Source organism: Typopeltis vanoorti, chromosome 18 (assembly GCF_054136105.1).
Source record: "Typopeltis vanoorti isolate ZY-2024b chromosome 18, IOZ_Tvanoo_1.0, whole genome shotgun sequence".
Taxonomy (NCBI): Eukaryota; Metazoa; Arthropoda; class Arachnida; order Uropygi; family Thelyphonidae; genus Typopeltis; species Typopeltis vanoorti.
Genome location: NC_143566.1, coordinates 48,197,247 through 48,223,202, shown reverse-complemented (window position 1 = coordinate 48,223,202; position 25,956 = coordinate 48,197,247). Strand labels below are relative to the sequence as shown.

At 36.7% G+C, this 25,956-nt stretch overlaps 1 protein-coding gene across 1 annotated transcript in view; it reads right to left on the bottom strand.

Annotated features, from left to right (window-relative positions):
- Positions 1-8,427: 8,427 nt before the first annotated feature.
- LOC150096638 (forkhead box protein F1-like) overlaps positions 8,428-25,956 on the bottom strand; it is a 31,077-nt gene continuing 13,548 nt past the window's right edge. The window contains exon 2 of the mRNA XM_090408170.1: positions 8,428-9,420. Coding sequence (XP_090264296.1) covers positions 9,251-9,420 — 170 coding nt within the window. The 3' untranslated portion in view covers positions 8,428-9,250. The remainder of the gene's footprint in view (positions 9,421-25,956) is intronic.

The following is a 25,956-nucleotide window of genomic DNA, read 5'->3' as shown; positions in this document are numbered from 1 at the left end:
TGGGGGCTGAGGAATAACTTTTATGACAGTAGGCCCAGCACTCATTAAATCATATTTGACACATTGTGAGCGGGGGGAGGGACGGGGGAAGCTTTTCATTCATGGTTATTTTCCGAGCGGATACAATACCAATTATGGCAGAGTTATCTATAATTGTTCGTAAATATTTCATGTTTATTATAATTCCATAATTATGAATTTTGTTTACGAATCTTCAGATGAAGTACTTGTGTTTTGCTTATAGCTCATTCGAACACTCAACACACTTGTCATTTTAAACAAATAAATTTAAATGCATAAATTTAACACATTTAAATAAATATATCATCCTCCTCATTATTATTATACAAACACCTCCTGGAGTCAAGACTCATCAAGGGAGGCAACAGTAAGATGCATTCTAACAGAGATAATGTTTATCCTACCTCATTTTAAATTTATCCTACCTCATTTTAAATTGGTGCAATGTTTCCTCACTCACCATCTCATTTGGCAATCAGTTCCACTCACCAACCGCTCGCCATGTAAAAAAAGTCATGCCGCAATCTCTTCCACATCACACCTTTGTACAACTTCCAACAATGACCTCTTGTCTCTATCCCCCTTCCCTCCTTCAACCTTTTGAAAAAGATCCTCGGTATCTACTTGATAAGCACCCCTTAGCAATTTATGTCCCAATCATATCTCCCCTCTTCCGCCTACTGACTAGTGTCTGTAATCTACATTCTCTCGACCTGTCTTCATAGTCACTGTTCCACAATCCCGATATTGCTTTTGTCCTCAGCCTTTGAACTTTCCCCACAGCTTGCTTCTCACCTAGGAACGCAGGTGACCAAATCGGTGTGCCGTAGTCCAGATGCGGTCTAATCAAAGCCTTGTACATACAGCGGAATGACCACATTCTTATCTCTGCTTGCCAGTGTTCTTCTTAGTATACTTGGCATTTCTTTGTGCTGGTTTTATCATTTTTGCAATATGTCCCTTGAACTTCAATTATTTATCCACCAATATCTCGCGCTTTCTCCGGGATTTACTAGGACAAGGGAAATTTATTTTTTCTTACGTTCTGAGAATTTTTAAACTCGTTATATATTTGTCAATTGAATTGGTATTCATCTAGTATCATATGAGATTCTATTTCTGTAACTCTTTTGAATATATATAAATAATAGTTTTATTTTGGGCAAACTGAAACTGGATGTGGGTGAGAGCATTAAATCTAATAGCAATAATAACAATAATTCTAGGATAGTAAAGGCGCCAAAGAGGAGGAAATACTTAAAAAAAAAAAAAAAAAAAGTTTTTTTTAAAGTGATTTTTTTATTAGAGGGAGGGATAGAGGCGCCAACTAAAGTTTTGCACACAGGCGCCGGACACTACTGGCGCGCCCCTGCTCGCACTGAAAGAGACATAGGTCTGTCCTTACAAGGACACACAACGTAGGAAGTCTTACATCATCTAGAAATGCCGGTGTCCATTGGCATTCGTCCTTCCACCCATTACAGCCCATGAGATTTTTTCGCAGCACTGGAAGAAACAATATCAGACCACTAACACCAACTTTCACAGTTGGGATTATGCACTAAAGCATTTCCCCGACATCCATCCTCCTCACACTTACCCAAGGAATAGAAAGAATAGAGCTATCTTCTTTAGACAGTGTTTTCTTAACTACATACAAATTCTGCAGTTTATTCTTTCCAACTGTCTCGTTGAAGCATATATTACTATATTACTACAATCGTAACTGAAGATCCAGTATGTATAACTTAAGGTTCGACGAGTATAAACAAGGTTTGTATGCTGGTGTGCATTTGACAAGCAACTTTTAGTGACAAACGCCACAACAAATATTAACTTAGCAAGTTAATATTTGTTATTATTTTCCGTGTCATTTTTGGGGAAAAGGAAATGTATAACAACGAAACGCTTGCCATTATGGAGAATATGGTTTCACTTTGGAATGCATTGTGACGTCACAGTCATACATTGTCCGAGATTTGCTGTAATCGAGATTTCATCAGTATTGGCACGTTTCTTTTATTTCATTTTGGAGATTAGTGTACATGATATGAATTTAAAAAAGTCAAGTATTTCCATTAAGATTAGATAAATCACCTGACACATAATAGTGCCGTGGAGTGGAAAAGGCAGGGAATACGACTACAGATGAACTGTAATGTTTAATTACTTAAATTAATATAAATCATTAAGTATAATAATTTTAAATAAATCGTTTTGTGTTTGGATTTTTTGTTTTAAATAGTTCAAGTGAAAAATTATTAGAATTGTCGATTTAAAGAGAAAAAAAAAATCTTTTGTTAAACAATCCAATAGGTTGAACACCATACCCGTTGTAATTAATATTTTAATTGTTTCAGTTGCTGTATTTGTCATTAAAATGTCAACCATTATAATTCTTCCTTTTATTGTATCGCGTTTTTTATTTTTCGTTTATTTCTCTTGATGCTTGGAGGCTGTCAATGCAACGGTTCCTTTCATCACTCAAGTCGATAAGAGGGTCAACTCATTTCCTGTCCCTTTTTACCAGGTCATTTTCCCTCCCACCAAAAATTAAAACCAATTTGTAACTTGAAATAAATATCACTAAAATAGTTCGCGATTCATTTTCAAAAATTTTCATTTTTTTATTTTTTTACCTGGACTCGAACCCAGATTTTTCCAGCCAGAAATGCACATCATTCCTTCAACTTGCGAAGCCCTTACAGCTGCCAATATGAAAGTTACGAAGGCCCATTGTACTGGTATTTTTTTTTTTCTATTTTTTTGTCGCAGATAAGTGCGGCTCTATTCTATTATTATTTTTCCATTTTTTTAATTTTTCACTTTAAGTTATTTCACGAATGAGTGTCAGACGCGTTTGGTTAACAGCATGATTGTGTTACAACCACGTGGTTTTAAACAGTCTGCGTTAAAATTTAAAATTCAAATAGTCCGGAACTACGCAGTTGGAATTCATCATTAAATTTCATTGGTCTATCCGGATGCTTACACCTCCCCCGATGAACAAGTAACTTACCCATAATCCTTTGAGTGTAAAATAAGAGTCTATTTGCATTGAACTTAAAAGTTACGCATTTGATTGTAAATATCGTGAAGTCTGACACTCATTTCACCGAATGAGTGTCAGATGCGACTCTTCGATGCTTTCATTGAGGAGTCACGTGATAATTCTGTCAGCCTACATTGAATCGGACATATTAAAACATGACAGGCTTTTATGTTCTTTAAATTTACATTTTAAAAAGTTTTTCTTTACATGCATCAAGAAGTCATTTTAAAGGAAGCTGATGATGAAGTCATCCTTGGCGTGATATTGAAAAATCCCAAGTTCAGTTCGCTTAAATATGGAAAATTGCATCCAACACGACGTACTGCGTTACATCAGATTTCCGCTGACGTGTGTAGAATAAACATCGATATTAACCCGGTAGAAATTCGTATGCAAATGATTTTTTTTTTTTAATAATAAAAGTTGTCGATTTTGTCCACATCGCGAAACCCGCTTTCGAAAAGACTATTATTATAGATGAACTCCCAACTAACAGTTTCGCTTGAATGTTTGACACACACACACACACACACACACACACACACACACACACACACACACACACACACACACACACACACACACACACACACACAAATTTCATTGACCACCTTTCACGAGAATTATTTTTAATTTTTTCGAAAAGATCCTCAGGACCAAACGACCATCATAACTGTTGTTATGGTGGCAAGGATACTTTCTCGCCCTCCCGGGAGGGGGCAGTAGAATCGCTAATCTATTTATGTATTTATGTAGCCAAGTAAACGACGCTTGAAAGGGAATCTTAAAACGTATTTCCCTTGGATACCAAAGAGATGTTTTGTGATCCACTAACCAAAACAGTCAAGTCCCGATTCACACGACATCGAAGGTCAGTTCCACAAATGGTTCGTTACTAAATCTATCCCGTCATTGCCTCCATCCACTAAACGTATTCTTGAAAACGCATTTTTGACAAATAACTTGACGATCGCAAGTACTAGAATAGTAGTTAATTAAAAACAGGAGTCGGGCAGCATATGCTGCGGATGGAAAGAGGTGATCTCTCTCTCCGAGAGGGGGCAGTAGAATCGCTGAAGCACACATTTATGAGATGTGAACCACGCTTAAAAGGGTGCATTATAGTTGCTTCGGTGTTTCCCCCTCGGCCACTGTAAATAAATGCGTTGGGATCTGTTAACCAAAGTGGTCAATCCCGTGTATTTTTTTCCCCCCTCAGCATGACACAGCGAATCACGTGATCACCCGAGTCATATGACACCGAAGGTCAATTACACAAATGATTCAATGCCAAATCTATCCTGTTACTGCTAGTTGCAATATTTAACCCCCTCTCAAATCTGATAAGAACCTTCCGCGTCCCCCTCCCCCTCTCTGACTTCACGTCGTCGATCTGACCCACCTGGCGACAGATGACTACGATCGTGGCGGAGTAGGTTTCATGACAACTTTGTCGAGGTTACTAACACAATCGTTCTTCACGGAAGTCTGTTCGTGGGGTCGGTGGTCCCTGGACTGCTACCCTTTGTACCGTTTTTTTTTTTCCCTTCCCTCTTCTTTCTTCCCATCTTTATCCCCCCCCCACCCACCCCCCATGTGATCCGGAGGTCTGCCCTGTTTTCTATCTGTTGGCGGAGTTGGGAGATTGCCATTACAACGATTGCCTCTTCTCCGTGTGTGGACTTTGCCCATCTCTCTGTAACCAGGCGAAGTTAGAGTACTAAAGGCTGGCCACAACCTTCGCATGGCTCCCTTAAAAAAAAAAAAAGAAAAAAGAAACATTTGTGGCTACGAACGTTCCCAGTACATCCCATAAGATGCATAACTGGTGTTCTGTTATTAAAACTAAAATATAAATAGAAAAAATCCATTCATTGCTGAAAAACTATATCGAGTCAAATCTGGAAATGCAAAAGTTGATGTTTGGAACACCCAGGATCATTATCCTTAATCGATATACAAGTTCACCGCTTACATGATTTATAAACGCAACTTTGACAAAAAAAAAAGGAGCCAAACAGATTCCTCGCTTAAGATCATTTCACTTTGCGCACACATCGTTTAAAGCGAGAATGACCAGAAGTTTTTTTAAGTCTACTAACCGATTCCACTATTTATTATATTATAGTATGCTTTCCATTTAAGACAATATTATTGCTGCTCTGATGGGACAATTGAAAGCCTTAGATTCTAAGACATTTTTCTTTAGAAGACGCATTTAAGTTGTTCTACGCATAATTTAAAATTCAAGACAAGTGGGTGAAGGACGTCTGACTGGAGGGTGTTGATGTGGCGTCAATAAACAGGTGACTGATGACCTGCCAGAAGGAGGAGCCAGTCAATTAGAGCGGAATGTCGTAGCCAAGGCAACGCTCATCATTGTCGCCTAGTCTGTCTAGTAGCTGCCGGAGGACACTCAAACCTATCGGATGTCGCTTCGGGACTGATAGAGGAGCTGTTGACATCGTAGCGATGCTCGGAATTTTCTTCTGCTTTTAGCTGATGTCAGTGACGGCCTCCTTCTCTCTTATATCTTCTCGGCATTTGAAACCGAAGTTAGGAGCGTATAAGTTATGGGGGGGGGGGGGGCATTTATGGATTTGAAAGGAACCATTTAAAAATCTGCAGTCAGTTGACGTTAGACAAAGTACAAACACAAAAATGAAAATAGAATAATTGTTAAAGTAATGAAACAAAATCTGATCTAACAAAAAAAAAACCTTCAAATCGCTATAAGTAAATATCTTATCAGCATTATTATATGGTATACTTTCAGTGTGATGTAAATAATTAATAATTCTTTATTATTTTTAAATTTGATATAATATTCTAGTTCATCATTATTATTACAAGCTTTTTTATAAAGCTTTTTTTATTATAATACAGTGAAATACTTTCAATTAGTTTATTAAGGCAAATTATGCTATTATGCTACAGGTTTGGTGGTTGTGTATTATGTCGACTGTGGAGAGCTCATAGCGTGTTTGGTTTGTGGAAATTTTTACAATTCAGGACATTGAGAAACGAGTGTTTGGAAGTCATTTTTATTGTAAAATGGGAATTGATTTAATTGATTTGAATAAATTTTTTAAAATTATTTTAAAACATGATTTATTCAAAAGAGTATGTGGAATTACTATTATAACAAGTATGAGTCTCGGAATGGGTCTTTCCTTTATTGGGGGATTCCCGCATAGAAGGGTTTTTGGACTACTATCAGAACGCTAAAAAGAAAACAACAAAAAGATGCTATTTGTAATTACGTGAGACAAGTGTCAATTTCTTTTCTGTCGGAATCCATCGAGGATGAAGACAACTCACAGCGGGAGAGTTTGTCCGGGAAGTGCAACGGGGCAGGCTTGGAGGAGATGATATTCTTTACGTTTACTGGTTAATGTCATCAACTTCGCAGTCATGCACGAGCAGATCGCACGCTCTGGATAATAGAGTACTGCTCGATATTTATTAGAACTCTAAAACTGTAGTCGTAGGACGAACGTGTTTGTAGGTCTGAGCCAATACGTTACAAATCATTTGCTATTCTTTATCAACTTAACGAACATCAACGGGAACCGAGTGCGAAGGAATACTAAATGGATCACTTCGACTGTTATTAACTAAACATCGTCAAATAAGATTTATCAGTGTCAGTTGGAAACAAATTTCCCTTAACTTTTGACAACTGAGTGTAGTCATTAACCACGGTATAAGTTTTTGGCACAAAGTCAATTAGGGAATAATGAAACGCCTGTGCAAATATATCATCGATGTCCTTATCTCGCTAGGGTCAAGTTTTTGCCGATCTCCAACACACATTCGAGGCATTCTCGTGCAACATTACGCAGATCCAAAAGCTGCCAGGTGCAAATGACTTAGTCGATTGACTTGTTGCCCACCACACCCCACCCCCACCCAACACCAGCACGTAGTCAAGTTCTTGGGATTCCAACACATCGCAGGTCTTGCCAACTTCAATAGTCCGGTCATTCGTCACCAAAGATGGCTGACGGAGAAACTGGATACCCACTTGTCAGTCTAATTTTTTTTCAGGGTGGTATATTGTCCTGCCCTACTTACCAAACCGTCTATTGTGTTTGGCCATTCGACCTCCACCGTTATCTTTAAGGGTTACGACCCAGACCTCTTCTTCCACTGCCCTTTCCACCCACCCATTTGCACTGCCTGCCTGCCTCCCTCTTCAAGAAACGAGCTAGAGAGTGAACGTTAAGGAAATAGTTAGCGAATCCTCCCCCCCCCTCTCCAGTCTGTCTCTTTTGCCATGACGGTGAAACTTGTATCACTGACACTGTACAGGCGTCAGAGGCTGCACACAGACCTCCAGCGTTGAAGATAATCATGAAAAGATTTCAGGGGGGTATCCCAAAATTTTTCCGAAGTCCTGTTGCATGAAAACAATACTGGGATTGAACTACAAACTAAATTGGGGATGTCCATAAATTATAGAATCTGCCCCCGCCCCCAATATATCTGAAATTCTCCTTCTACTTTTCTCTCAAAACAAGTGTAATAAACTCCTATCTGCCATCATAAAAATATCAACTCATTACCTCGCCACTAAAGCGTAAGGTAATTTATAGACGGTCCCTTATTGTAAGTATCAAAAGGGCTCCATATCTGCAACACAATCGCTATGATAACGAGTGGTTCCTTCCTTTTTGGAGGTGGAGAGGGCTCTCCCCATTGAAGACTTTGCAGAAGAAATGCTAAATTACAACAAGCCAATTCAATAATATGCTAAAAGAACAAAGCAGCAACAATGGAAAAGATCAATGACTGGTTATTTATATTACAATAATACTATGAAGAAGTGGGTGCTATTGTTAGCGATAGCAACAATCTGTTAATAGTGGATTGTTGCTTTGAACTACTCAAAGAAGCCATACATAGAAACAAACTTCAACTATTTCCAAAAAAGAAATAAATATAAACAATATTAATGAAATAAAGTGTAATCATCGGATTATGTTAAAGCGATTAACCAAACATAATACAGCAGTTAAAATCCGTAGAATACCTGCTTCTCAAGAACGCTTACCTTTCAAGGGGTAGACACAAATCTGTATACAGCAATACAGGAAAAATGACGATTCAGGAAAAGGGGGTGTGGCGTTTGAACTATCATGCAAATCTTTTTATTTAAATTTAGAATAGGCTACGATAACAAAATACACAGGCTTTTAAATATCACTCCTGTTAGTAATAAAAACTTAATTATTATCAGCGCTTAGAATTGTACAAATAGCGCTGTGGAAATTCTTTATTTTAATATAACTGTACAAATTTGAATACACACACGCAAGTGCCGTCAGATAAATGTTAATTAAAACAGAACAAACTATGGAACCGTGTTTATTTGGACACACATATAAAGTTACATAAGACTGCACAAAACGAGCAATTCCTTGAACAAAGTTGTCTCCGAGGTGCTATAAACTATGACGTCACATCTAGAACGTTTTTTCAGATAATTAGTTTCACACCAACAGTCTAATGGTCAGCTGACAATAATGATCGGCCGTGTCCCGCTTCTGAAACCCAATCTGCAGAAAACTTAGTCGGAGTATCTTGAAGTAGGGGGGGGGGGGGAGGGCGAACACCGTAGAGTATCCTGTCACACCTACGATTGACGACTTTGTTGCTGGAAAGTCACCGCTAGGTCAGCCCGAGCCATATTGTTCGCTCGTATCTTACGTGCGAGACAGTGAATTTGAGGGGGGAGGATGAAATGTGCAGAGGGGTGAATCTCAACTGTTCTGACGCCATGACCCGTGTCTCAAACTACTCCATAATACGCTGTAACCCGAAGCCAAGCGATACGGGTAGTCACAAAAGGACGTAAATTACGCTGGCCCTCACCGACTTCCCTAAATTTAAGCCACAGTTCATCCAAAGGCTTGTGGGGGTAAAAAAACAGCATGCGCTCTATCGCCGTATGCACTTTGATGGAAAAAGTCCTTGTAGCTCTGTTGAAAGACATATCAACAGGCCATCCAAGCCGGTGGAGAGCTATTTTTGGCCCGGACGACTCTTCTGAACGAAATCTTCCGATTCGATGGTTGTGGTAGTGTTGGACGTAGAAAGTAGTGGGGGGGGGGGGGGGGGGGGAGAAATGAAAATCTGTACAGAGGGAGCCACTTCACAGGTTTACTTGATATCCTAGTAGGAGTAAGACTGTGGCTGGAAAGACGCCACACTATTACTTAGACTGGTCATTGGCGGAAGACTGGCCGAACTGACGGATACTGCAGTGTACACTTTCCAGTCCGGTGTTGCTGCCGCTGTAGACTGTAGTCTGACCATCCCTGGCCATGAAGATGTAGGAGATGCTGCAAAGAAAAAGAAAGAAAGAAAAGAAATTAACACATCTCAAATAGCATGGACGTATAATGAAAATACTAATGCCTATTTAAACAGTAGTTGTGTTATGAACTTTGACCTCGCATTTATTTGCTTGTTTATTTTTTAAGATAAAAGACAGTCCCTCCCCCCCCCCTCTACCTGATTATTTACTCTAAAGCTAGCTTAACTCGTATTAAGAATGTAAAACTGTTTTCATTCTTAAGTTTACGTGTTAGCTATCTGCACCAAATATCGCTACGTACCTGCGATAATATTTACTCGAGGAAAAGAAGTACATTTTATTTTATTTATTTATTTTTGTCAAGTCCATTTTAGCCAGAATTCATTGATCGATTGGACTTGAAGTTGCCGCATTACATGTCTGTATATTAGTTTTAAAGGGGGGGGGGGAAGGTGCAACTTAGCGATGAAGAAAAAAATACAAACATTTTGTTCGGTTTTAAGATAAGCTTGACCACACCCAATTCTTTGTTTTAAAAGCCACGAAAGATAAACTGGATTACCAACTTTAGCCTCCCTAGTATACTAAATGTGCTATGAATTTGTAATCATTTGTGAACTGGATATCATTAAGAAAGCAATAAACACTATAAAATAAAATAAAATAATAAATTTTAAAAACTATATTAATTTGCATCATACAAGCATGCGAAACACTTTCAGATGAATAAAATATTTTGAAATGGGGGGGAGGACGAAATCTACTTCATATGAAATCGTATAAAATTATTCACATTTCCTTCTTTTTTTATTTCTGTCCAATATCATTCATAAGATTCAAAAAATGTTTTAGTTACAGATGTAAAAAAAAAAAAAAAAAAACTCTCATAAAAAGTAACCCCCCCCAGGAAAACTTGTATGTCAATTTCTCACCAATAAAATACACTTCCGCACCCCTTTTCGCCAACATCCGGGCATTCATGACCATCTTCTATTACTAACCGAATTCGAATCGGCACCCTCCGCGACTACAGTTCATCTCGGCTATCCCAACTACATTTTACATGATGCATGCCGCAAAAAAGGGAGGAACGTATGCTTTCGTAAAGCTATCCAACCCTGGAATCCCCGCTTTTCGATCTACTCTGACTCAAGGTTTCCTTATCTCACTTTCTATATTTCAATTATCGTTTCCAAATTCTGACAAGTCTTCTGATTCTTCCTCCATAAAAGTTAAATATCGTGCAGTCGAATTATGCAGAGTATAAGATTCTCTTTCGAGGTGAATTTTAATATTCAAAACTGAAACAGGCTTCTCTCCTTAACTTCACAGATCGAGCCAGAAGAGAAGCCAAATTGTCTGTTAATAGTCATGATCTACCGCAAATTTTAACTTGACAACCAGATAATAATCATCATTTTCGGCATTTCGTCCCCCCCCCCATTTCAAAATATTTTATTCATCTGAAAGTGTTTCGCATGATAATTTCTTAAACAGTTTCTCTTCCAAAACTGTAGATGTCTGCTTTCCTCTTGGAAATTCTGATCTTTATTTCTTTTCCCAAAAATGCATTTTTCCTCAATTTTGATTCCTCCTTTCCACGGTCCGTCACTTGATGCAAATACTCTGAACTCCCATAACCGAAATGCACTAAATTATATCCGTCGTAATTGCATATTTTTCAATACATTACTAGTAAAGAAATCGGGCCAAATATTCAAGATATTCAAGAGGGGGGAAAAATAAGTTCTCAATATTTTGGAATTTCGACAGCTTTAAATTCATATCGTATGTGAAATAGATATTATTATTTCATAAAACTGTTTCATTGTCAATAAGAACAAAAGATCGTAGTTTTGTCTTCTAAACAATGATGTCATGTTTCCATAGCAACATTAAGTCGCCAATCACCCGAAAATATATTAGTAATATATTTTCGGGTGATTGCGTATTTTTCTTACTTGTTTCTTAGTGGGAACTTCTTTGGGTGATGGACTTGAGCCCTTGACTCTTGATTGTGGGTGAGAGGTTGAGCGTGGGTATTTTACCTGCTCATTGTGAGCATAGCGGGAACTTCGTCACTTAAAGTCCTTAAAAGGACTGGCTTAAAGGGGCGAAGCAAGAATGCTTTTCACCTTCCCCGTTCTCTGTAGAGGACAGTGTAAGGATAAGGTGTTATTGAGCTATTAAAGCTCTGATCGTGGCAGGAGGGTAACAGCAATAGCCGAGCCTCAGTTAGAACTTTATTGGCTACAGCATTGCCATCCATTACCCTCCCTGGATACCCATTTTAGTCGCCTCGTACGACATGCATGAGCTACATTGGGGCTTATATGTAAGTAAAGTCGTTTCTAAAAATTAGGACGATCCCTAGACCACTCCATAGTGGCTGAGAGATTGTCCAACTCAGCGTTGGCTCCACTCGGTGATGGGGCCAACGCTGAGTTGGCCCCATCACCAGTTTTCTGCTATTTGTTGGTGTGCTTTTCACGGGCCAGGGTTTAAAGCACTGCTATAAATTTTGACATATTTGACTCCATATTTTTAACATATTTAATACATTCGATATTTTTTAAAATAAAAAAAAAATACTGAGGTGAGAAAAGAATACAGATTTTCGAAGACTAACTACACTGCTTGGAAATATGTTAATGGACACCATACTGTGAAAAAGAAACAGCCATGACGCCCACCTTAATAAGATGTAGGATCTCCTTTGGCTGCTATGACTGCAGCAATACTATGGGATATACTTTCCACAAGCGTACGATATCGATCAGTGGGAATTTTGGCCCATTCCTTCTGTAAAAAGGTCCTGGAATGTTGGGGGGGCGGACGTTCCTTGACCTTACCCGACGCTCGAATTCATCCTCCCACAGATGTTCAGCAGGGTTCTATGGAGGCCCGATCTCAATGTGGAGGCAGTCAAGTGTGTTGGCTTTCTTGTTCACAAACCACGCAGTTACAACAGCAACTTATGACAGTGTGCTTTCTTGCTGAAAGAGACAATGGCCAGTTGTGTAGAAATGCCACAAAGAACAAAGCATTGCCTAGTCCAGAATTTTCAGATACCTCGGAGTTCAATGTTCCTGACACCACAAACAGAGATCCGAGGCCAAACCAGGAAAAACAAGACCCTACCATCCCACCACCACCTCGAATTCCATAGTTGGAGTTACGCACTCTGGTAAGAGACTTGAACCGGGCATCTGTCACATCCGTCCATCTGCTCGGTAGAGTGTGACCTGATTCGTCGCTCTGTAACACAGCTTTCCAAACTTCCACATCTAGCTCTTTGTACCACTGAAGATGACGCTGCATTTTGGTTCGGGTAATGTGGGATTTGAATATTATACTGCGGTCCTAGGATGGAAACCTATGTTGTGAGCCTCAGTTTCGAATGTTTTGGTGCTGATTCGTGTTCCAGTCGATGCTCGGAACTTCGAATTCAACGTGTTGGCTTACGTTTTTTTTTTTTTTTTTTTTTTTTTTTTTTTTTTTTTTTTTTAACATACCATCCTTCGTAGCACTGTATGGTCACGTTCAGTGAGTGTGGAGTCGAGTAGTCCACTGCGGGTAGCACTTGCACTTGACTCCCTGCACTTCCATCTCAGTATGGTATCATTGTCTGTTGACATGGGATGTCCCAATCTGTCAACAATTTGCAGAACAGATAGGCCTACAACATAGCATTCTATCCTCTTTCAAACTTTGTCGGTTACCTTCTCGCAGTCATTTCTCTCGACACAGTTGCACTGACTTCAGAGCCTCCAATTTGTACCGGCTGCGACTCGTTACGATGTACCTTTCCCATAGAGGTATCCGTTGACTTCTTTCCATTCACATGGGCATTTGAGGATATTCGTGATGGGATATTTCTCCTCTGTCTATGGAATTGTAACCATTTAGTGCCATATCCAAGGAGAATGTTTAATCCTCTTTTCACATCAGGAGCAATTTAAAATTATCGCCAGAAATTGGTTTTGGCATTAGGTGACACTATCGTAATTTAAAACTAATTAGTAATTTAGTATATATATATTATTCATGTCGATCTCAATGTGTTATTAATTGGTGGATTAAATAAGACTCGCTCATTGAGATACATAATTCACTACACACCAAGTGTGACCAAGGTTTTATAGAAGGAAACCATGATTTTCTTGTCAGCACCCATCTGACTTGAAAAAAATTCTATCTCTTGTTTATGTATGGTGTAATGCAGTGATTCTCAAGCTATGGGGCGCGAAGAAAGTGGAAATCAAAGGAAAAACTGAAAAACTACTTTATTGAAACAAAAGCATTTAATGAAACTATTTATTGACACAAAAACAATATAAAAACAAAAACATAAAATACACTCTGAAAATAAAATCCGCTGTATTGAATAAACTAGTTACGCTTACGGGAACATATCAATATTGCAAAATATACCGAGCAAGTAATTAAAACTAAGCAATAACAATGAATCTAAAAATTAATGGCTTCCTTGGCCTGTGTTGCGGAGCAAAGCTTTTCATACGATGATGTTACTTTGGAAATGGACACTCTTAGTTCTCTTTCTATATTTAACTAGATCTATGTTTTGGTTTTAAGGCAGCCACTGCAGAAAACCCAATTTCAAAGGATAAGATGTTGGAAATGACAAAAGTGCACGAAAAGCTCTTGACTTTAGTGCAGAAAAATTCATCAGTCCGAAATTCAAACAGCGATTTAGATGCAAATTGTCTTTTGATTTCGCCGCTGGACGTGAGGTCTATAAATTGTTCCTCTTCTTCAACTGAGAAACCTTCAGGGTAATTTGAAATGGGTTTCTAACCCACTCGTACATTGCCATTATGTTGTCGTCGGTTATAAAAACAGTTTCTAAAATTCTTCGTCCATATTGTTAAATGATTTTCAATAGTTGCAAATAAAACTTTGTGTTGCTCTTGTAGATTTGTCTTGTGATACATTCATCCACATTTGCAAGCATTTCTAATTTTTTTTTGCTTTACCTTTTTGTTCGATAACTAGTTTTTTTATAAAAAGCATCAACTTTGTCGCTCATCTCTAAGATATGTGTATTTTTTTTCTTGGAGTTCCAAGTTTAATATGTTTAGTTTCTCGAATACATCCACCAAGTAGCTCAAGTTCATCACAACTAAGTGGTTTCTAAACCTTCTCTTCTTCAAAGAAGATTGCTATTTCGTCTCTTAATTCGTAAACACGCTGTAAACATATTTCCCGTGATAACCATCTTGTCGCAGTAAAATAGTAACGCTGAATGTTCCGTGCCAGCCACGTCTTTGCAAAGTTCAGAAAACAGTCTTGATTTTAAGGGTTTCATTTTTATAGAATTCACCAGTTATAACTGTTGTTAACGCATTGTTTAGACCAGGACTCATTCCATTTGCTGCAAAGCTTCTCCATGAATCATGCAATGTGTCCAAATATATTGTGGAGATTTTTCCCTCAGAAGGGCTTGTAAAATTTGACATCAGTGCAAATTCCAACACAATTTTTCCACTGTATGCTTGCCCTGCATATAAAATCGCAGGGCAAACATACAGTGCAAACATAAAATTGCCAATATCTTGAACACTTCAGGCTCTTCTTTCTATTGGTTTACAAAACATTAACTCTTCTACTGCTGATAATCCATCGCAAAATCGAACATAAGCAATTAAATGACAATCCTTGTTGCTATCTGTTGCCTCGTCAAGCTGAATTGAGAATAATTGGTCACAAAGCTTCGAAAAAAAAGTTGTTGTTGCATATCCTCGCCTATATCACCAGTCCGCCGAGTGACAGTATTATTTGAAGAGGTATGCACTTTAGTTGTTTAGTAAAACTTTCTCCAAGCATAGTTTCCACAATATCAATCGCAGTTGGCAGAATTAAGTCTTCTCCGATAGTGTGGGGCTTTTTGCACCTACCTGTTTTACATGCAACTTTATAAGAAGCTAATAAAACTTTTTCGTTTACAGACAAAGCTTTCTTCATGCTAGAGTTTTGCTTTTCAAATCATTTCAGTTCGGCGGCAAAGACCTCTTGGGGGGTTTGTTAACATACTCCTTATGAAGTGTTTCCAAACGTCTTAAGTTTATTCGATTTCACGCTATCAGCCGCCAAAATTTTCCAACAAATAACACGCGGAAGTCTTTCTTCATTACTTACTTCGGTCTTTGTAAAACCGAAATCTAAATATTATGCTGCATACTTTCTTGATTTTACTTTCGGAGTGATATTCTGTGAATCTGAATTTGTTAACGTTGACGCTCCAGAGTAGTCAGATGCCCGCTTACGTCCAATTAAAAATGTATCCATTTTTCTACACTAGAAAACATTTGTTTTTATACCGTGTATCACAGTCGTTGCGAATAGGAGTAAAACAACGATGACCATCGACTTGTTACTGCCGTCTTGTCATTTCAAGCCTTATTTATACTCGCAGAAACATTTCCAGAACATTCGAGACTTCCCATGATGAAATCGCGAATGTTTCCGAAACGCCAATACGATTCAACGGTCTGTGCAGTGATGCCAGATCTATACAATTTTCGAAAGATTTGATGACGTATTTAAATTTATGTGAATATTTAAAAATTTGAATTAATATCCTAGTTTTTTTTGTTATTGTTGTTTTCGTTTTTCTAACTTTTATGGATTTTGTCAGTCTCGACAAAAAAATTGCAAGGGGGGAAGGGTGGGGGGACGCCACGAAAACTAATATTAAAAAATAGGGCACGCATGAAAGAAGGTTGAGAAACACTGGTATAATACATACTTTTGTAATGTGTTCTCTGAGCTTCATTTCCTTATTAGCGATCACTCTACGATCGATGCCTTCTGTATGTTCTTGCATTGCAGCTTTCACAGAACTCTAATGCAGGAACATTGGATCGTAGAGTGATAGCTAATAAGGAAATGAAGCTCAGGGAACACATTACAAAAGTGTATCATAACATGATGATCTGAGAAATTCACATTAATAAACATACATTTTTTTTAAAAATAAATTATTAGACTATCTCTTTTTTGCTTTAGTTTAATAACTTAATGAAATCTTTGTTCGCATCGAGAGATAGTATGGGAGTATCACACCGAAAAAATGCAAATTTTTCTGAGATATTTTTTGAGGGATTTATTTGTTTATTTTGCTATTTTAATGACATATTTCTTATTCCTTACTTAACCTGAAGTTTATTGCCCGAAAGAAATGACAAATTATAAGTGGAACATAGTTGAACTTGTAGTAATAGCGACAGCTTGTAAGAATATAAAACCCATTACAAATGAAAATGTTTTGATGTGCCAAAAACAAATTTTAGTGCATATCTCCAAGAAATCGTTATTTTTAATTATCCTACGTATTTAAAAATAAATAAAATAATATACTAACATTCTACATTTAATGAAAGTGATTTTAGATGAGTAATAACGAATAGATAAGAATTGCTTTCCAATCAATAAGAATCTGGATGTTTCTAGAAAAGATATCGTCAGGTAAACTGTAAGATACTTAGGATTTCATTTTATACTTTATAGAAAGTATTACAGGTTCACATATACGCATAATGTTTAGTGTTGCCAAATGAAAATGACTAAAAATAGCTAAATCTTAAAAAAAAAGAGCTAAAAATGAGTTAAAAATAAAAATTTGAAGCTGAAATTTTAAAAGTAGTAGCTGATACTTTTAAGTCACTTACTGTATTCAAGTTGAAGTGATATAATTGAAGTGCATACAAGTGGCTAAATACATCTTCCATGTGGTCTTCTGCGCTTAATTCACCCACGTTTTCACTTAGATTTTCAGCTTTGTTACATATGGCCATCATTCCAATATTACTCAGTGTAGATGATGGTAAATGCTAGTCTGTACAGCACTTGTTCTTACGCCTGAGGCCATACTTGACTAACAAAATAGCTGTCAGCTTGGGAATTCCATCTTGTTTCTTAATTTAGTTTTAACTACATTCATGGAACTAAAAATTCGTTCCATTTCCGCATTAAGATTTGACAATATTAATAAATTTATTGCGCACTAAGCAATTTATTTAAATAGATTCATTCCAGAAGCATCTTTATATTCTCGTACTTCAGTCCAGAATAGCTCAGTGTTTTCTCTATTTGTCCATTTATTTAAGTGGATAGTATTGTACTGGTATTCAGCAGCAGCAACATCTTTTTCTGTTTTCAGCATTATTTCTAAGACAGATTCTTTTATATGTTTTAGGATATTGTCAACAGAAAAAGAAGACATCGTTCTTAAAATATTCAAGTTTTCAGGCAACCTTTGCTTAAGCTGTTTGAAGAGACCAAGAAGAAACTGTCTTGCTCTACTTCTAAGATTTCGCTCATTATTTTGCGTTATTTTCTTTTGTATCATCAACTCTGAAATTTTTCTTTCAAATCTGTAACCAAGATTTGGACTGGAATCCAAATTGTTATCAATCTCTGACTCTAGAGGGCCGACTGTGGATGATGGTAGCACTAACACGTTAGCAATAGAGCAAATCAAACGAGAAAGGTCTTCAAATAATCTCATCTTATCCGCACTGTTAGATTCGAAAATTTTGTTAACTTGCTGAACTTGAACTAGAACAGGATGCAAAAATAAAAGGTACATCAGATTCCTTCCATCTTTATACATCTTCCACAAAATTTGAGCTTTGTAACATTTCTCAGTCACACTCACGACTTCGAAGTGAGTTTTTAATTCCAACCACTGGCTGAGAATTCTGTCTACTGCAGGTTCAATGGAGAGCCACCTTGTAGCACAATTGCTTACAATTTTCAGAGGAGCATCATTTTCGTTGATAGTTTGATAGAGCTCTTTGTATGCTGCTTGTCTTGAAGAAGAATGTGAAAACCACTTATGTTTCGGCAACTAAAAATTCTAATTTTCTTGGGAGAGATTCTGCACAGGTGTGAGACATTGCCAGTTGTAATGAATGGCATACACATCTAATTAAAATTAAGGAGGGAATATATGCCTTCAGTTATTCATAAACACCATTATTGACACCAACCATAACACTGGCAGTGTCTGTATCGTTTGCAATGAGATTTTTAATGTCCAGTTTCTTGGATAGTTTAAGAGCTCTTTTTTCAGTGCAGCCACAATACCACTAACGTCACACTTTTCTAGAACCACCATGCTCAGAAATGTATGCATAATTTTGTTGAATTTCCTGCTATAATAAATGATGGCCATTCATAAAATCTTATTCACTGTGATATCATTAGATTCGTCTATTAGCAAGCTGAAATTTTCATCTCCAATGTCCGCAATTAGATCTTCTTCAAAATGCTCACTTGGAATATTCTTTACAATTCCAGAGAATTTGGTTCTGTGCATTTTTACCTTTGGCATAATTTGACTGTCTGGGATAATCTTTATGCAAAAATCTACTAGATGACCGCAACTGTTGAATGATGAGTGCCAACAAAGCAATAATGCTAACCTACCTTCAAAGTTCGCGGTCTCATCAGACTTTTTCACAAGCATATTTGCAATAAGAACAGCCTTATATGGAACTGCAGCAAGGTGTTTCTTAGTTTCGCTATGCTTTACAAGCTGACAATATTTAGCAGCTATATCACATCTGCAAAACTTATAGTGGCCTTTTGTAGCATCACCAAGAACTTCACACAACCAATTACTAAACATTCCCATTTGCAACCACTCCCTCCTAAATTTTTGCTTGTAAGCTTTATTTTTCTCTTTGTTCATTTTTGAAGAAGAGTGCACAACACTTTACTGCAACGAATTACGATCAGTCTTTGAAAACGTCCCACTCGCTATCGTAACTACCAACCAGAACACCGTGCAAAGACTAACTTGTAGCGGTGATAACTTTAAAACGACAAAATGGTAGGCTGTTGGGCCACGTGACTGACTAACATCATGCATTTGAAAAGTGTACGATGCTCGTACCAAATGTACAATACAATTCCTTATCAAATGCAAACATCCGGAAAACTTTTAAAACAATTTCTTTAACAGTAAATTATAAAAACAACTAAAAAGAGCTGAAACTAGTTCTGAAGGAGCTAAATTAAAATGTTTGGAATTAGTCATGTCACTTCGCAACTGTAATTTAATTATGTGAAATATTTAAAGGTGTCTAATATGTTTTTGAATTTAATAAAACTATTTTTGATTTTTTTAAAAATATTATTTAAAATTGAAATGTGAACGTTAGTTTAATTATTAAATCAGAGAATAAAAATCTTCTACAGCGATGAACTGTGTATATTTTGAGAAAGTGTAATTCATGACATTTCATTCTTCTCGAACTATGAATCACACGTCTATCAACACTAACATTACAAATATAATTTCAATAAATCAATCGAATTGTATTGCGACGCGGTATGGAAGAAGTAGATGCTTCATTCAAAACCTATTTTGAATCTTAAGTCTGTTTCACAACTCTGTAGAACTTCTGCATAAGATTCGACTAGCTTACCCCTTTAACCCCTGCCCTCCGACCCCCACAACAACAATAAGAGATACTTCAGTAGTGGTCTTTGAATGCTTATAACCCTAGGATCGTAGTTTTTCTTGGAAATATATTCCTGTTAAGCACTTTATACAATAAACTGCTTTTAACCAGCATTAAACAATTGATCTCGTGGTATTTTTGCAATATGGTTAGACAGTTTTAAGGCATGAGATAAGTAGCAAGATTTAAGTCTTACATCTTAGAAATCGAATGGTAAGGAAATAAACAAAATTACTTAATTATAGGAGACGTTAGTTACAAATTAAGATTCCCCGAAGTTGCTGTCGCCTGGTATAAATACACAGACACAACAAGAATACTGATATAACCTTTGATTAAACCAACCTCTCGTGTATAAGCTCAACACGAAAAAAAAAAAAAAAATGATGAAAGTAATAAGACACCTTTTTTGAAAGTCATTCCCGTCAGCAATTTTATGTTGTATTTGGTTAGTATGCCTTCACATTAGATGTCACATAATTCAGAACCTACCAACATCCAAAATATCTAACTAGTTTAAAAGTGCTGTTTTTAGTAAGACTTTACCAGAATTACACTCTCTTATTTTAATCATAATGCAACGAATAAATGTAGTACTTCGTATACTAAAGTATCCTATGGAACTGCTCTTTCGATTCTTTATAGACTCAGTGCCGTAACGAAGGCGTGGCGAAAGAGGCGCCCGCCACGGGCGCAACTAGGTTTGGCGAGCAAAACGTAAAAAATGTAATAAAAAATAAAAATAAATAAATAGATATTAAAAGTCCGCTATTTTATATTGTATTTTTAAATTTCGGCAATACGCCGCTTTAGGCACACAAATTCTGCAACTCATTTTGATGGGGATAATAGTAAGTATTTAACATATTGCATTTAGTAAAATTTAACTTGTTATATTTACATTTTTCAAATTTTTTGTCATTTTTGGGTTGGGGGGAGGCAAGTTAGACACTTGCAACGGGCGCTTCATAACATTGTTACAGTACTGTATAACTCGACCAAAAAAAAAAAAAAAAGCTGCAAAACTATCATTTTAATGCAATTGGTAGATTAAGCGGATACCAACTGCACTAAATATCTCGAAAGAAACTCTGCCTCCAATAAGTAGGGTTTACGAACACGATGCGACGTATGAGATGAGCCCACAGTCAATTCACTGGAGAGCGAAGATGCTATCCACTGGGTTAGCCAGGCTGGTGTTTACTAGAGACCATAAACTGCTACAGCTCCCAGTGACTTCTCTGCTGTATTCTTCAACGAATAATAATAGATTCACTGAGGCCAAACACACATCCTATGCTCAAGTGGCTTTTTTTTGGGGGGGGGGGGTTAAAGGGTGAATGTGTGGTCTTTATAAGGATAATTTCCGATGAGTATCCATAGAGAACAGTCATACAAGATCATTTGACACCTCCAACAACTCCAGTTACTTTGGTCAAGTAAAATTTTAACAGATATCTTCGCCTTGTTCAGAAGTGGATTTTTGTATTTTATTAACTTATCAATTGAATACTGAGAAGTACATGTTTTAGCTAATTAAGTTATGGGCGATTATCCATTACAATCGGTCATGGCACAGCAATCATATCCCATGTGTGATAAGTAACTCACTCATATTAAATTAGGAGAGTTTTTTTTTAATAGATTTATTTCAAAAGCAACTCGTAGTTAACGTAGAATAGCAGATGCGTGTTATCAAAAATTCATATATCAGTGAAAATACATTTGTTTAGTTAAGAACAATGCGTTTTTTTTTTATCTTTTTTTGTTGGACTACAATGATGATTATAATATTTATCATCCATTATAAAATGTATAAGAAACAGAAAGAAAAATGAAGGTAACGAAAACTGTAACTGATCCTAGTGAAATCTAGTTTACTTTAGATCCGAATGGGATTGCTTATCTGACACCACTTACCGACATCAAAAGAATGGAAGCTATTGTTCTATAGCTAAATAAACATGCGGTTCTTTTCATAACATAAATCGGAAAAGGAAACGACCATATTTTTTAATTTTAATTGATTTATGAGATACGAGTGCTTTGTGTATGATGCAACAACGTAAACTGTTTGATTGTGTACTTTAAAAAGATGAAAAGTTATAACCTGAAGATGGCAAGGGTTAACCTTACAGTTTATAGGAGAGAAAGACTACTATTTGGGTTTTTTTTTGGTCAAATCAAATATATTTATTTTAAGCTAAGTTATACCAACTAGTTTCGCCAACTGTGGCTGTTGGCTTCATCAGGGTTAAATTATATAAATTTCAATAAATTTTAAATTATATAAACTTCGAAAGAATAGCTTTTAAACCTTTACAGACCATTCGCCAATTCTTAAGATCTCCAAAAGATAATCATCCTTTTTTAAAATATGCCGGAGTTTTCAACATCCCCTGCTCGTGCGGCTTAAACTATATTGGCCAGACTTCAAGAGGTTTTGAAATAAAAAAAAAAAAAAAGGAACACATAACAGACGTCAATAATAATAGAGAAGACAAATCGGGATTAGCCTTTCATTTCGCTAGAACTAACCGTGTTATAGAATGGGATAAAAGCTCCATGCCCTACTTAGAGGAGGATTTCCGCTTCCGAATGATAAAAGAAGCCACATCAGTTCTCCGTTCAGAAGAAAACCTAAATATAAACCAAGGAATAATTCTACCCGAGATCTGGAAGACCCTCATTAGATCTTTCAACATGCCAGAATTAAATTTTGCTACATAATAACTAGTAGATCATACACGTGCTATGCGTGTGATGTACGCGTTCTTCTGCTTTTCTAAAAATGCACTTCTATTCGGTCCATTTATGGTTTCAGTGCAAACTGTTTTTAGCGTTTAAGTGTTTATACATTTATATAATTTTAACCCTGATGAGGCCAACAGCCACAGCTGGCGAAACTAGTTGGTATAACTTAGCTTATATATAACTTATTATATATATTAGCTTATATATAACTTAGCTTATATATATATAAACTTGACATTTTTGTCTGTTTGCTTACTTGGGAAAAAATGGAGTAAAACCAAGTTTAAAATTGCTCGGTATCTTTAACATAATTATACCCAAGGTAAAAATACTTTCTACATATATATATATATATATATATTTTTTTTTTATTTGACCAAAAAACCCAAATAGCAATCTTTCTCTCCTATAGTTCTCGTAGTCAAAGTTCTTAAAAGAACTGGGTCCTTGACTCTTTATCCCGTCATCTGAATGAAGTAAATCTGTGTGGATGGGGTGTTATTGAGCTAAAAAGCTCTAGTCATGGCTGGGTAACGGCAATAGCCGAGCCGCAGTTAAAACTTCATTAGCTACAGCATTGCCATTTGTTACCCTGGAATTACCGTGTAAGTCCTAAAAAGGACTATTCGGTCCTCGTAGTCAAAAATAACCTTTTATTAATCTTATAGTTTCTTTATATAGTTAACTTTATGGTCTTTAGTGATATACATTTATAAATATAGTTTTTCAATAAAATAATGTTGTTGTTTTTTTGTTTTTTCTAGGTGTTTTTTATTTAAATTCCGGTTTTTAGCAATAATACTAATTAACAATTCTCGTAAAAAATATTAAAACAAGCTATTAAGAGGGCTTTCAAAGAACTATTGCTTAGCATTTTTATGCTATATATATATATGCCCACAATTCATTGCGAACATTTGTGTTCTTATCATTTGCTGTAGAGAAATGTTGAAGCTATGTTTATTGATGTGTACATTAAAAAATTAGGCCAAAAATCCACTTATTTTTTCATTTACAGATCAAAATATAAAACTGTAAATTTCTTTTAATTGGAAAATTATTATTTTCTTTCATATTATCGGAAACATTTCTGAATTAGTAAACTTTTGGATTGTTTATATCTAATATATTATAATCACAAAGAATATGGAAGAAAATACGACAACCCAAATAGGGGTAGAGGAGCCATGATAGCAAATTAACGCCATTATTATTATTATTATTATTATTATTATTATTTTATTTATTTATTTTATTATTATTATTTTTTTTTTGATGCCACATTCTTCTCCCACAGATACTGAAATTTCTTGACTACACTTATCAAAGCAAAGACGTCAAAAAAAGTAACCAATCCTATCTAAGGACAAAACGAAAGGGTCTAAAAACAAATTGACAAATGGTATGATGAAAGGAACTTCATTTCTCTTGACCAACTCAGGTCCAAAGTTCTTTCAGTTTCCTGTATCTGTTCGCCGGCAGCACTTCTGATTATTAATAGAAACAGGCAAAGCGACGCCTTCTCCCCGGATATTAGGAAGAGCTAATGATGTTCCAGTTAAACTGAGCTCAATACAACAGTCCGGGAAAGAGAACGTTAAATCTGTGTTGTGCATGTGTTTTAGTTATTAGTAAACTGCATTCTGTCTGTGAAAGGTGCTGTTAAGATTTATTCTATGAAACTTTTACGATGGGTTTCTACACAAATAAAACGAACTGTAGATGTTAAGCCTAATTTCTATGGAATTTAGGCTTAACATAATTTCTATGGAATTTCTATGCAGTTTAGGCTTAACAAAAGCATAAAATATAATTCAAATAGTGGAGTTTACTTAGAGATCGGGTCTTCGATTTTTGGCAACGTTCCAAGATGATAACATGCTTTTCTTTATGTGTTTTCTGGGCGAATTTATGTGGCCGTGCGGGAGATCGTTTAAAAATTCGAAATATCCCATAATATCCTTACGCTACTGGAAAGAAAGAATGGAAGAGAGAGAGAGAGAGAGATGGGGGAGGGGAGCAGACGTGCGCATGATATTCGGCCACACACGGCTTTTACTCGTCCATAACAGAACTATTGTTGCCTTCGCATTGGGCGTCTCCCACGTGCAACGGCAGAACACCATAAAAGTTAAGACTGAAATGGTACTGTATGAGCAGCAGCGGTGCCTTCACAGACACACGGAGTTGGATGGAGCTTCGTACAGCTTCTCGCTGCAGAAATCCGACACCGGAATAGAGGACGGACATGCAAAAGTCCGGTGGACGGATGAACCACGTGCTGACCTCATGTTTTCTGAACGCACTCAAATCGGGAATTTGTGTTGTTGAAGAAAAGCGCGAGGTGCATTGAATACGTGTCCTTAGGAGCAGTGCACACAACAAACGGATTTTTTTTTTTTTTTAATAGTAAATATTTTTAATGGTTAGCGGTGGTGGTGAAGAAGAAATAATGTAACATTTATTTCCTTTGCAAGGTTTGGCTAAGTCTAAACCATTTGCTCTGTTTTCTTTTTAACTGCTTCGATTCTTAATAAAGAATAAAACGAATATTGGATTCAACGTATTAGAGGCAAAAGCAGGTTCAAACTACTGAGGAAATTTAGATCGCCTCTTTATAAAAATATATCATTGAGCACACAGAAAAAATTTAGCCTTCTACAGACCGCGTTTTTAATCTCGTATACGATAAACTGGACTCAAACCTTAAGTCGCTTCGATCATAATTTCAAAACAATAACCTGGAAGTCGGAGCGCATCCCAATTTCCTTACTTCCCTACCCCTCCTTTGATATGAAAGACAGAACATAACAAGTTTCATACAGCAACAATAATTTCGAAACAATTTACAATAACCTGGAAGTCGAAGCGTATTCCAATTCCCTTACTTTCCTCCCCATTTTTTTATATGAAATGAAAGACAGAACATAGCCAAGCACACAGCAACAATATAGTTTAGTCCTTATCCTTATAAGGACTGGCTTAAAGGGGCGAAGCAAGAATGCTTTTCATCTGCCCCGTTATCTGTAGAGGACAGTGTAGGGATAAGGTGTTATTGAGCAATTAAAGCTCTGATCATACGCAGGAGGGTAACAGCAATAGCCGAGCCTCAGTTAGAACTTCATTGGCTACAGCATTGCCATCCATTATTATCCTTCCAAGGGTATTGGATTGAATGAATTAATCACCGCATCTCACGGTCGATTCAATCCAAGAATCCAACAAAATAGTTCTTATAAGAACTTGGCGATGGACTAAGTCCTTGACTTTTTTATCCCGTCATCTGAATGAAGTAAATCTGTGTGAATGGGGTG